The 13,188-nt window shown below is 45.3% G+C and overlaps 1 protein-coding gene across 6 annotated transcripts in view; it reads right to left on the bottom strand.

The window, feature by feature from the left end:
- The window catches only part of TTLL12 (Tubulin tyrosine ligase-like 12), a 457,993-nt gene that overhangs the window by 347,046 nt on the left and 97,759 nt on the right, over window positions 1-13,188 (bottom strand). For 3 of the 6 annotated variants that reach the window (XM_075882498.1, XM_075882503.1, XM_075882499.1), the window contains exon 3: window positions 3,690-3,832. In XM_075882498.1, the coding sequence (XP_075738613.1) occupies window positions 3,690-3,832 (143 nt within the window). Of the gene's footprint in view, window positions 1-3,689; window positions 3,833-5,562; window positions 5,661-10,656; window positions 10,693-10,756; window positions 11,132-13,188 lie in introns of those variants that run through there. The other 3 variants (XM_075882500.1, XM_075882502.1, XM_075882504.1) reach the window with 3 other exon arrangements.

Genomic DNA, 13,188 nt, shown 5'->3' with positions numbered 1-13,188 from the left:
CGACAGAACTGCTCCAAGTGCGGGCTATGCAATTAGTCTTAGAAAAAGGTCTAATGCGGAGCCAGTTTAAAGCAAGCAGGTGCTGCCTAACTAACTTTATGAAGAGGAAAGGCTTTTCCCTACGAAGGGGAACATGCATATGCGAAAAGTTTTGCGGAGGAGTACGATAAAAAGCTTCACAGTTTTCAGAGGTTCGTCCTAAACTTGCAGCGCAACAACAGCTACATGCTTGGGCAAATCGGGAATGCCGATCAGACGCCTCTTTACTTCGACATGCCTGGCACCACAACTGTCGAAAAGAAGGGGGCAAAGCAAGTTCGCGTGCTGACATCGGTCCACGGTAAAACTACAGTGACGGCAATGCTCTGTTACACGTCAGATGGGCACAAGCTTCGCCCGTACCTCATATTTAAATGGAAGGCGCTCCCGAAAGGAGTTGTTTTTTCGAGTGGTGTGATCGTGCGGGCCAGCGAGAAAAATGGGTGCGCGTTGCAATCGATGTCTTACGTTTTTGTTTTTTTTTTCGCGGTGGAAATCGGGTGCGCGTTACAATCAAGGGCGCGGTAGAATCGAGTAAATACGGTAATTGGCTCTAGTGAAGGAAGTGAGCACTCTCTCTATCAAATCAGATTACTCGCGCGGCTGCAAAGAAAGTTGGAAACACGGACTTTGCTTTGAACGTTGATTAGGCAAATGGGCGCTGTCGGACGCTAGCAAGTTAACACGTAATGAACAAATCAAAAAGCACTGCGCGTGGCAATATGGTGGCCTATTTATGCAGTTTAATACCATGCTTGCACTATGGCCAAATATGGGCACGTTGGGTGACAACATCAATATCACGTGCATGCATTATTCACGCGAATCACAGCTTGCATATGGCATAGAAGTGAGTCGTAAAGTGACTCTATAATTATAGTCTTTTTTCTCGCCGAGGCGCGGCCAATCGCCAGCTATGGCAAACCACAGTTTGTCAGCACTGGCGTCTCCTAGATTCATGCGGGACATGATTTGATTCAATTGTACCCACACGTTCTCGATGATGTTAAAGTCAGCGCCTTTTGGAGGCCATGGAAGTGTGAGAACAGCACGTTCCTCCAGGAGATTCTGAACAGCTCTCGGTGTGCACTGGGCTGAGCTCTTGCTCAAACCAGAAGCACCCGTCTTTAAATGGCCCGTCCAAAGCTACGAAAGCAGATGGCTGTCGAGGATTTCGCAGTAGGCCACAACTATGACAGATCATGATAGCCACACTAGCGGGCCAAGGCCATCTTTGCTTGCTGCTCCCCAGACGTTTACAGCCCACCGACCGCTGCTGTGGACCTCATAAATATATCCAAGGTCGTATCTGTACAATGAAAAGAAAAAAAAAATGCTGTGCTTCTACGTAGGAAATGTCTGGAAGAAATATGGCCACACAATCAAAAGACACACACCTGCACTTGTACGGCCTCCAAACGTAGAACTCCTGATCCCCACCTTAAACAAAATGTGCTTTCATCTGAGAGGATCCCCTCCTTCCAATCTTCCACCGTCTAATGCTCATGTTCTCTAGCAAATTCAAGGCGCTGACGTCTTTGCAGCTCCGTCACGTGTGGTTTTTGGGCGGCGATAAACCCGTGAAGTTCGGCTTCTCGCAGGCGCCTTCTTATTGTTTCTACACCGACCTGAAAGTCGAGAGCAGTCTTAATTTGCTGGGCACTCTGAAAAGGGTCCTAAACTGCTGCAGCAACCATGAGGTGGTCAGACTTTTCCAATGTGCATTAGCTGTGTCCTGGTTGAGCAGCATCTTTAAGTCGGCCATGTTCAGACCTGTAGGCCTGAATAATTCTGTTCCCGGCTCTCATAAACCTCCGTGTGAGGCGGAATATCTCGCTTTGAGAAACACCTTGAAAAGGTTGGTCAACAATCCTTCTCCACCCGTGAAATGGCACTCTCTTCGGCAAGCTGCCCTGACAGGAAAAGAGCTGAATTTCGCGACAGTTTGGTGGTTTTTATATCTTCACATCTTCTTATCAATCGGCCGTGTAAACTGCTCACGAATATGTGGGATGAATGTGTACCTTTTGCCACGCTGCACACAGTCACGCATGGCAAATCTATAGTAAAGTATCATGCAGGCGTATCTGAAGAGACAGTCTTGCCATCGCCAAAAATATTTTAAAAAACTATATAGGCTCTCTTATCAATTCTCAAAACCACTTTGATGACAAAAACGTTGCGCATTGTTGTCATTCCATTTCCAATTGCTTCATTCTGGTTAATTAGTTGTGACTATTGATTGACCGTCATATTGTTGAATTTACGGACTCGCTGTTGCGGAGCTTTGAATATGTTGTAATTAGTGGAGCTCGTAATATTTTTTTAATTTGGCGTGAGCAGTATTAACATGCAGTCTAGAATTTATACTTCCTTCTTTGTATTATGATGCGTGTGTCAAAAACATTTAATTATAATTACGTTTACTTGCCTAGTAAACATATTAGCTAGCTGTAATAAATGTTTCATGTGGCGTTCTTCCTAATTCCTTCCTAATCCTTATTCCTTCCAATCTTCCTAATTACCTTAATTACTTAAGATTAGCCTTTGGACTTTTGAATTAGTCGAAGTTATTCGGTGCCTAATAAACCTTTACGTGCTTTTTTGAACGGTTGAGTTGCAGTATGTTGCTTTCCGATTTTTGCTACCGCAGGTGTTGCCGAAAATGAGCCGCGGGAGATCACATTCCGCAACTAATGAGCCAGTTATACTATTGACTTTCAAAAGCACTGATGCCCATTAACGCACATGCATGCGCACGTATGCTCCATGGCGTGCATACACGCACACTGAGTGTTGAGACCGCATCCGCAAAACGCACCCAGTTTTATTCTTCTGGAGCAAACCAATAGCTATTTAGATCCTTTGGGGAACGAGGCACGCTTGCTAGGGAAACCGCGCACGTGTACGCACTGGCACTACTTTTTCACCGGCGCGCTCCGCCGATGAGCGGCCACCGCTCCGGCACTCCGAATTATTTTGGGAGCACCTGTACTTTTGTCATGTTCCTGGGAGTGCCAACGGTTATGATGTCACAGCTTTGCCTCTTCAGATGAAAGATTTATGAGCTGGCATGAATGTCTCATTTTAATTACACTCTCTAGCACCTTCATCAGCACTACATCTATGCTGTTCTTCTCGCCCATCATTGGCACAGGCCAAGCAGTGGGTTTGCGACCGAAATATGAAAGACACCAGTGCATCTGTCATCAATTTCCCAACGTTGTGCCCGTTTGCTTGACCCAGCATAAGCAGCGCAACCTGCTCTCAACAGCAGTACCTGTATGTTGCCCACAACACTTCCTGACAATATGATAAATTAAAATGTGATACTAGAATGAAAAATATGCTTTGTTTCATAGATGTACCCAGGGTACTGGCCACGACCATCGGTTGCTATTGACTGAATGAGTGTCAGCTTAACAGATCTTTTCCAGAATGGTTGCACGCTACCTTCTTAACAAACTGCTCTACCACTGCAGGGATTATATACAGTGTGCTGCAAGGCTGAACAGGATTATTTAACAAACAAGAAGGCCGATAATTCTTCCTAGATTCTAGTAGAGTCTGCTGGTTGTCTTCCTACATTGCCATTATACGGTACTGTATCAGTCGGTGATGCACGTGAGGAGCACCACAGAGTCACTCACTGTTCCGAATCCTGGCAGCAGATGCCGTCCTCTCGTGTGACGACCACCTTGACTGAATAGTGCTTGGCTTCTTCTTCACCCTGCTCGGCAGTGTCCATGACCTCAACTGGAACTGCCGAGTCACCATCACTGAATTCCTGCACCTGATCAGAAGACGTCACTCAGGGTTCGTAAAACAGTACGGTGGTAACTGGTCAACCTCAAAATACAAAACGAATAGAAATTGACCATCTGATATCAGACAACTCCAGGTGCACAATGAGGTACATACTACGACAGTTATATAGTGGCGCCTGGAATGCACCGGCGAGCACTTTTCACTTAAGATACCTATCCACCCTCTGTGCCACTTGCAGTCCCAATTTCCAGAAGAAAACTGCATACCCTTCGCCACTCTGCTATCTCAACCAGGACTACAAATGGACCATTTTTGACTGCAACTCTGTCTATCCGGTGGGGGGGGGGGGGCCTGTCGTGTGCTGCAGTGCTGTTGCAGCGACGAGGATTAAGTGGACATGGGCGCAAGGAGACGAGCACGTGGGCCATCAATAAATCAGTTGGTTTTCACAAGACAAGTGTCAGCATCTTTCTTCCTATGCCACTCCACTATACTGTTGATTGATATGTGGGGTTTAACGTCCCAAAACCACTATATGATTATGAGAGACGCCGTAGTGGAGGGCTCCGGAAATTTCGACCACCTGGGGTTCTTTAACGTGCGCCCAAATCTGAGCACACGGGCCTACAACATTTCCGCCTCCATCGGAAATGCAGCTGCCGCAGCCGGTATTCGATCTCGCGACCTGCGGGTCAGCAGCCGAGTACCTTAGCCACTAGACCACCGCGGCGGGGCTCCACTATACGGTCAACCTGGTGCCTGATTTCTGCTTCAAAAAAAAAAAAATTTAACGACTTTTGCAGAGCTTTTTTATTCTGAAAGGGTCATCTACTGGTAAAAGCATGAGCTTATCCTGCAGAAAGTGCCCTGGTTCATTTGCGACGAATTCCTTTCAGATAAAATTGTCCTGAAGGCACAGGTTCTTTGTGAGTCGTAGCTGCAAAGAACACATTTAGGGCCAGTATATCACTTTTCTCAATTATTTGCGACAATACTGGTAAACCAAGGTCAAAGAAAAGATAGTTCGCCCTCTATCTGACTTTAGCCAACATGGTGCTTTTGCACATGTGAAATACGAACGAAATTGCTTGATGGCCTTTCTCGGTGTAAAGACCTCTCAACATCTGAAGATACAACACATAGCTCATTGTATGCGAGGTAAGCAGCAACTTTACCTACAGGCACAAGTGTTAGTGGGCTTCCAGCATAGAAGAGCGCCCAGGCCTTCGCACACGCAACTGTCGCTGTCTTGTGGTGGAGCACAGTTCGCTACCTGTCGCACAGTGGCCGAAAGTTCTGCAAGTGTCCCCTTCACAACCGCAAACTTGGGGTCTAGACTCAAAGGTATGCTGTTAACCTTAAAGGAACACTGGCACAAAAATTTTGCACTTTTTTTCTTTCTTTTTTTGCAACAATAGGTAGCTTATGACCCACTTATCATGGCTGAAAACATTGTTTACGTGAGTGCATGATAGTTACTTATTTAAAGACATTTTTAGAGTGCTCAGACTCAGTTTCAAAGAGCACTGAGCTAGGCAGGAGCAGTTCTGGGTGCAAGGTCAACACAGCTGGCCACATGACCATGCAAAACTGAGATCTGCATTCTGCATGAGAGTATGCGCAAGGGGCACCGCACGGACAGCCACCACACGCGAAGCCACAGGCACGAAAGAAGAAATCGCAAATAGTACAAGCGCAAGGCTCATACCTGCAACTACCTAACACAAACTCATGACAAGAGTTGTTCAATCATACCAGTTGCGAAACTCTTCACAGGCCATGTGTCCATGTATCCAAATCCAGACGCATCATTGGTCCAGATGTCGGGAGTGAGCTGAGCCATATACGACTCAGGCAGTGAGCAGAGTGTCACACCACCTGTTGATCAGCACACTCACTATTAAACACATTTATTGTGTTTTGTATTGCCGTTCCCAGATGACAGTCTGGCAATTCCCGAAAAATTGGGCTAGCTGCGTGTCACAGTTTTGAAACACAGTTTCGCAACTGATATGAATGAATAACTCTGACTTGTGACGTAGGTTTGTTTACACAGCCCCAGTGTTGATGTAGTCATTGCAAGAGGCCTCAAATTTCACTCAGTCATGTAGTAAGCACTTTAAAATTGATCTTAAATATGTTCTAGGCTATATTTGCTCTTGACACCTCATGGATATTGTGCATGTCTCCGCCTAAATCTATCTCACTTATTATCTCGCTTTTCAAATTTTGTGTCAATGCTCCTTAAAGCATGCATAACCAAGTAGCCCAGTCGGCTACATCATTAACTTGCTGACCACTTCACATGAAATCGATTTTCACGGTGGGTGAGATCTGCTGGAATCTCAAGCATCTTTTTAACACTCTGCTGACGTGCGAAAAACTTCAACGGGACGAATATGAATCCCTGCCAACAACCTCAGCTTTCTGTCATCCTTAGAGAATAACGTGATGTGCTCGAAACATGCATAGCAATAAATGTTTTACAACAACGTTAACTCCTTCCAAAGACATCATGCCTGCCTTTGGTACCACGATTCTGTAAACGCATGCACGCTGATGAAAATAGAGTCAACCACAAAAGTTTACGATCCATGCGAGTGCGTGCCAAACTGCCTGTTTGCGCCACCTAGCAGTGCGATATCTATCGTCGAACACAGTGTTAGGTCAGAAAAGGCTGTTCTTGTTGTTCACCAGCCTTCGATTTCCTACTGCCACGCAGCACATTGTTAGCAGCATTGATAAATGATGAAATAAGGCACCAGACAGGGAAAATCTGGTGAAACTTGTGCGCTGCTAGTGTTGAAAGTGCCAGAACATGGTTGAGAAATGGCTTGTCACTACAATTATTCGTATTTACACTGTGTTTGCAATGACTTGTTTACCCCTTCATCCGACTGACGAGGATGCATTCACTATCACATCGTATAAAATCCGCAATCCTGTGACAGACAGCAAACCGCTTTTGTGTTGATCGATAGCTCGCCAGCGTTAGTAGCATGGGTGGGTGTGACCTCTCGTCATACACTACAAGAACAAAAAAATGTTTTGCAAGCATCTTTGCAAAAAAATTTCAGAAAGATTAATTTGAGCACAAACAAACGACACATTCACACACACACCCAGGCATCAAACATGCACAACACTGACTTCCAACTAATTTATTCACAGCACTAATGATTGAATATATACATGGCACACATGGAGCAACAACATCAAAGGCCAATAACATACACCATCCAGATATACAGTTTATCATTTCACAGCCTAGAACCGGTAAACTGGGATTCGCAAGGGAACAGAGATAGTGAAGGAGCGCTTACACATTTATCCTTTTTTTTTCTATGAAAAAGGCCTCTAACGTGTCACGTGATATTTTTCTTGTGCTTCTGCTGAAAATCATTGTCTCCGAAAATCGTGCCTCACAACCACACAAAATGACATGTGCAACCAGGTGCGCATACTTGTCATCCCGCTTTGTTAATTTTTGTGCATGTTCCCTTAACAGGTCATTATTACATATTTTGGTTTCACCGATGTTCACTTTGCCACAGGATAATGGCATCAAGTACAAGACCATCGTGGAACATTTAACATAGGGCCTCTCATGCTTCTCGCAGCCGCACTTTTTGCTATGGCAAAAGCCCTTGCAGGAATTGCAGAAATTTTTTGCAAAAGAAGCCTTTGCAGAAATAATCAAATGAGCTTTCTGCACACAGATCATCAAAAAAGACGAAATATTTTCTCTAAGGGAGGGCTTCTGAGAAATAAAATGCTAAAAAAAAAAAAGAAAACATGACGTTATAACCACCATTTTACAGTGTTGCTGAAATCTGCAGAAATTCTTTTTCAGGTGTTGGTGTTGAACCACTCTTCCAATTTTGACTTGGCTTCAGCCTCTCTTTCATCAAACAAGGAAAACTCACTGAACAGGCACTACCAGCTTTGATGTAGGGCTAATGGCCAACAACAAGGAAGATTTGCAGAGATTGATGGACATCTGCGGTAATAAGGTTGATAGGTTAGATTTCAAATTCAGTAAGGAAAAATCAGCAGTCATGATTTTTAATGATAATGAAGGTTGTAAGCTTAGGCTACAGGAAGTCACGCTAGATATAACAGATAAATACAAATATCTGGGTGTATGGACAAGCAATGGGACCGAGTACCTAAGGGAACACGAAATACACGTAACAACTAAAGGTAACAGGAATGCAGTGGTGATGAAAAATAGGGCACGTGGAATCACAATTGGTATGATGTTGTGAGAGGAATTGGGAAATGGGTCAAGGTTCCTGATCTGACGATCGGCAATGCGGTCTTGTGCATGAGATCAGACGTGCAAGCATGATTAGAATTTAAGCATTGTAGAATACGTAGGCTTGCTTTAGGAGCTCACAGGAATACACCAAATTAGGTAGTACAAGGTGATATGGGATGGACATCATTCGAGCGCCGGAAAGCAAGGAGCAAAACAAATTTGAGATGCGATTGAGAGAAATGGGAGAACATTGTGCTTGGAAGGTTTTTAGCTATTTGTACATGAAGAATGTCGATGCAATATGAAGGAAGCGAACCACCAAATTTACAGGTAAATACTTAGAAAACAGCACGGGGCCATACCAAAAAGAACTCTCGGTTATGAAGACGATGAAGGAAACGGAGACAGACATGTGGAGAATAGGCATGATTAAGAAGTCGGCACTAAAGATTTATTGAACTTTCAAGCAGGACTTTGCCAAGGAAAGGATCTATGATAATTCTCACGGTAGTTCTCTGTTGTTTGAGGCCAGGAAGGGAGTATTGCGAACCAAGACTTATCGGCCAAATACGAAGGGGTAGACATGGTATAAAGTGCATGTGGAGAGAAGGGGGGAAACTGCTGAACACTTGATAATGTTCTGTAAAGGGCTTCGCCCTATATTTTGGGATGATGGCACAGAACTTTTAAAGCCCTGGTGTTTAGGAACAGGGAGGGCAAAATAGACTTTAAGCAGGAATTAACTAAAAGGAGGTTATGTGAATGGTGGCTAAAGTCAAGGCACGAGTGAAAATGAAACTATTCACTGCAAAGTACCAGTCCTGTACTTCGCTATATAAAAGAAAAAAAAAAGATAGGTCTGGTTGATGGTTCACTAAGTACTGCGGATGGGCGGCGTTAGCCGCCGCTCGATTTATAGGGTACAGCCATATCAATCCACCCATCCATCAGGATCACAACTATCACTGTGTGCCACCATGCATTCGGTTGGCCAGCTATTACTTTAAGGTAAATATTGCGACTAATAACAGTTATGCGCTTAGAGTGCTGTCGAGGCAGAAACACGTAGGCGCGGATGCCAAATGACGGGTTACGTTAAAAAGTGAAAGGTGAAAATTATTTGTGCATTGTCAAAAAAGAGACAGGCCATAAGTTAAGGAAGAGATGCTGCACGGTAGCTGTGGTGCTGTCGATGGCCGCTTACACGGCGCAAGTGCTGCGAAGAGCTTTTTGGCCACGCGCTCGCGTGGTCCGTAAGATTTTGAGGTCGACCATACGTACCCCTTGCCACTCCGTCACGTGCTGATTTGCCAATGAACTAACGCTTACAACTACAGTTCCGCGGCGACACCGGATGGATAGATGTGGCTGTGTGTGCCCTTTAGACTGGCGGCGGCTATCGCCACCTAGCCGTAATACTTAAAGAACTAACCACTAGTTTTATCCATTTTTTTCCCTTTAAATAGTGAAGTTGAGGACTGGTACTTTGCAGTGGGTTTAATTTTCACTCGTGCCTTGACTTTAGCCACCAATCAGATAACCTTCTTCTGGATGATCCTAGCCGCTTAATGTCTATTTTACCATCTCTCGTCAGCCCAGGAACGTCAGCCCAGGAACCATGACCCCTTTCCATATTCTCTCACAACATCATACCTATTGTAATTCCACAGTGCCCTATTTTTCATGACTGCTGCATTCCTGTTACCTTTAGTCGTCATGTATATTTCGTGTTCCCTTAGGTACTCGGTCCTTTTGCTTATCTATACGTCCAGCTATTTGTATTTATCTGTTATCTCTAGCGTGACTTCCTGTAGCCTAAGCTCACAACCTTCATTATCATGAAAAATTATGACTGCTGATTTTTCCTTACCAAATCTCAAATCTAATCTATCTCCCTCATTACCGCAGATGTCCATCAATCTCAGCAAATCTTCCTTGTTGTCGACTATTAGCACTATACCATCTGCGTACATTATTGCTGGTAGTGCCTGTTCAATGAGTTTTCCTTGTTTGACGAAAGAGAGGTTGAGGCCAAGTCCACTTCCCTCTAATGTGGCCTCTAATACTTGTAGGTACGTCACGAATAACAAGGGTGACAGAGGACACCACTGCCTAAGCCCCCGTTTTACCTCTTTGGGCTTGAATACCTGTTCCCCCCCTTTATAACTACCTTGTTACTTTTATAGATTTCCTTTAAAAGATTAGCGACTCCATCTTCCACACCTAGTGTGTCGAATATTCCCCTCAAGTCCTCTTGAACCACGCTATCGTATGCTCCTTTGATATCCAAAAATGCTAGCCACAGGGGCCTGCGTTCCTTTTCTGCTATTTCGATGCACTGCGTCAGTGAAACAATTGTCTTCCAACCTCCTGTGTTTCCGAAAGTAGTTCCCCGAGCACCCCCTCATCCTCTGTCCATGCCTGCAGTGTTTCCTTTATAACCTGCGTCGCCAGCCTGTAGACCACTGATGTCAATGTTATAGGACGGTAGTTGCTTATGTCAGCTTTGTCCCCCTTCCATTTCCAGACACCTACAGCCCAAAATAGCGCCATCGCGGGCAAGGAATCGCTCATTAAATTCTACGTACCTGCAAAATCTGAAACACCTCGCCAGCGTCGAACACCTGCGCCAGAAGAAAACACGCGACTCAAAACAAGGCGGGAAAAACGACTGTGAGGAGCACGTACGCTCTCGTGCAGCTTCCAGTGCAAAGTGGGCCAGAAGTGCGGCGGTATCCCGGATGTTTCCAGCTGGTCCCGATGGCCGTTGACAAACTTCTGAAGTTCATCAACGCAGTTTCTCGACGGCATGGCCACACCGCGTGTCTCACGTTGATGTTTACAATACAGTTGTTGCACAGAACCCACTTACACTACCACTTAGAGAAGGGAAACTGTACCTACAGACAGCGCTCGTAGCCCTGTCATCTATAGAGTTTCCCACAATACTTACTAGAGGAAACTCTGGCGCTAGTGTCTACGGGAGCTGCAACGCACGACGCTTCAACGAGCATGGGAATATGGGGTAGTAAGAGTAGGTAGTACACACATTTGTCTAATCTTCGTACTTCTGGCCTGCCTTTGGCTTCGTGTGTGTTCGTGTGGCTTGGAGCTGTTTTCTTACGAAACAAGTATTAGCAAATGTTCAGCGGTTGCGCTTCACCATTTTATTTTTTAAGACTTACTTTTCAAATTGGCTCACGAAGTTCAAAAGGGCTCAGTATTTCTTTCAAAACAAAACCAAAACACAGCAATAAACAGAGCCGCAAGTATGATTCGCCGCCCGCAAGTACGATGACTAGGCAAATGTGTGGACTACCTAGAGGTGTGCGCCGACTGGTCGGCGCACCGCCGCTATGGTGGCTAAAAGGGGGAGGTGGGAGCATCGCGCGTTGCGGAGGTTGGCAGAGAGGGTGTCAGTTGTTCAGGCCGACGAGCGGTGGCGCGCGTGTCGTTTTTAAATTTAGATTCCCCTCTGGGCCGAAGCGGAGCAAGTGCGTTTCCGCGGCTTGCGTTCGTACTGTTCGCACGATGCTCGAAGTTTTGAAGCCTCTTCACACCGCATATCGTGATGGCTAAACCAGTGAAACGCCAGACCCTCTGCTTCGCGCCCGGATGCTCTACCGGGTATGTTTCAGCCCGAAAGGCAGGCGTAAAAAGGTCTGTTTTTACCGTACCGAACGATGAGGACCGGCTGAAAGTATGGCAGCGGTACGTTCCACGTGGTGACAAACTGCTCGACCGAACTGCAGTCCTGTGCGAGTTACACTTCAAGCAGCGGTTTATTGTGAGAGATTACACCCACATCGTGAATGGTGAAGTTGTGAAGATTCCTCGCGGCCGCCCATGCCTTACCGACGATGCAATACCGTCGATCTTCCCAAACACGCCGAGTTATCTCTCTAAAAAGCTTCGTCAGAAGCGCAGCTCCCGGACATCGAGAGGAGAAGTGCTCGGCAAAAAAAGAAAAGTGAACGATGAAGACGAACTTCCTGCGATGGAGCATGGTTCTTCCTTAGATGTGACAACGAACGGTGAACGTGTTCCCGGCGCGTCGTGTACAGTGGAAAAACTGGAGCATATGAAAGGTGAGAAGCTTCCAAGCAAATACTGGTCAATGTGCCTACTTGCGGATGCCCCGAACGCTGTTGCGTTTACTGTTTGTGCTCAAGATGGTGATAGTGTGTGCTTCAAGAAATTGGTGTTGTGCTCTGCTGAGGATACTTGCTATCATTGTGTAGTGTTTGTGCAAGGGAAAGTTGTAAAAAAAAAGTGGACGTGTTTGATGTGAATGCTGTGGAAAGCCTCCTCCACTCCATCAACGAGATGGTTGTGCGCTCCGGTTTTGAGCAAGGTGCTATTCCACTGGAGCGGCTTAACAGTTCCAATCAATCAAAATACAGAACGCATGGAAACAAATTGTACAGCAAAAGTTGCTCAGGCATGTCTCAAGATCAAAGGCCTTGTATACACTGCAGGTATCTAAGGAAACTGCTTTTGAACCAAGCATCCTATAAGAAGAGAAAAGCTAGAGTGGCTACTGGTTACCGTGCTTCGAAGAAACTAATTATGTGGGGAAGACGGTTGAGGCGAGAAAAGGCAAAAGTCAGTGAACTAAAACAAATGCTTGCGAAAATGAAGCAAAGTAATTCTGCCCTTTCTGAATCAAACCTTCAGGAGAGTCTGTCTAAGCTGCCTGAGAAACAGTGGCAGCAGGTACAAACATGCTTTGAAGCAGCGAAAAGGAAAGGAACACAGGGGATGAAGTACAGCGATGAATGGCTTCTGGACTGCATTATAATGCGCATGAAAAGCCCAAAGCTGTATGAGCATATTCGAAAGCATAAAATAATGGTCTTGCCCAGCAAGAGTTGTTTGAACAAGTACGTGAGAAATTATAAGAGCAACTTTGGGTTCAATGATAATGTTTTTGCTGCCATCGAAGAAAAAAACCAAAAGTATAGATGAGTTTCACAGGCACGGAGGTCTCTTAATTGACGAGCTGAAGCTCTCGAAGAGCCTCAAAGTGACAAGCAGTGGACTCATCGAAGGTTTCGTTGACTTGGGCAAATACACTTCTCTAGATCAAAACACACAAACGTGTGATCACGGTCTAGTAG

Source organism: Rhipicephalus microplus, unplaced genomic scaffold (genome assembly GCF_043290135.1).
Source record: "Rhipicephalus microplus isolate Deutch F79 unplaced genomic scaffold, USDA_Rmic scaffold_12, whole genome shotgun sequence".
Lineage (NCBI taxonomy): Eukaryota > Metazoa > Arthropoda > Arachnida > Ixodida > Ixodidae > Rhipicephalus > Rhipicephalus microplus.
Note: the sequence above shows the minus strand (reverse complement) of the source record. Positions and strands in the feature narration are given on the sequence as shown.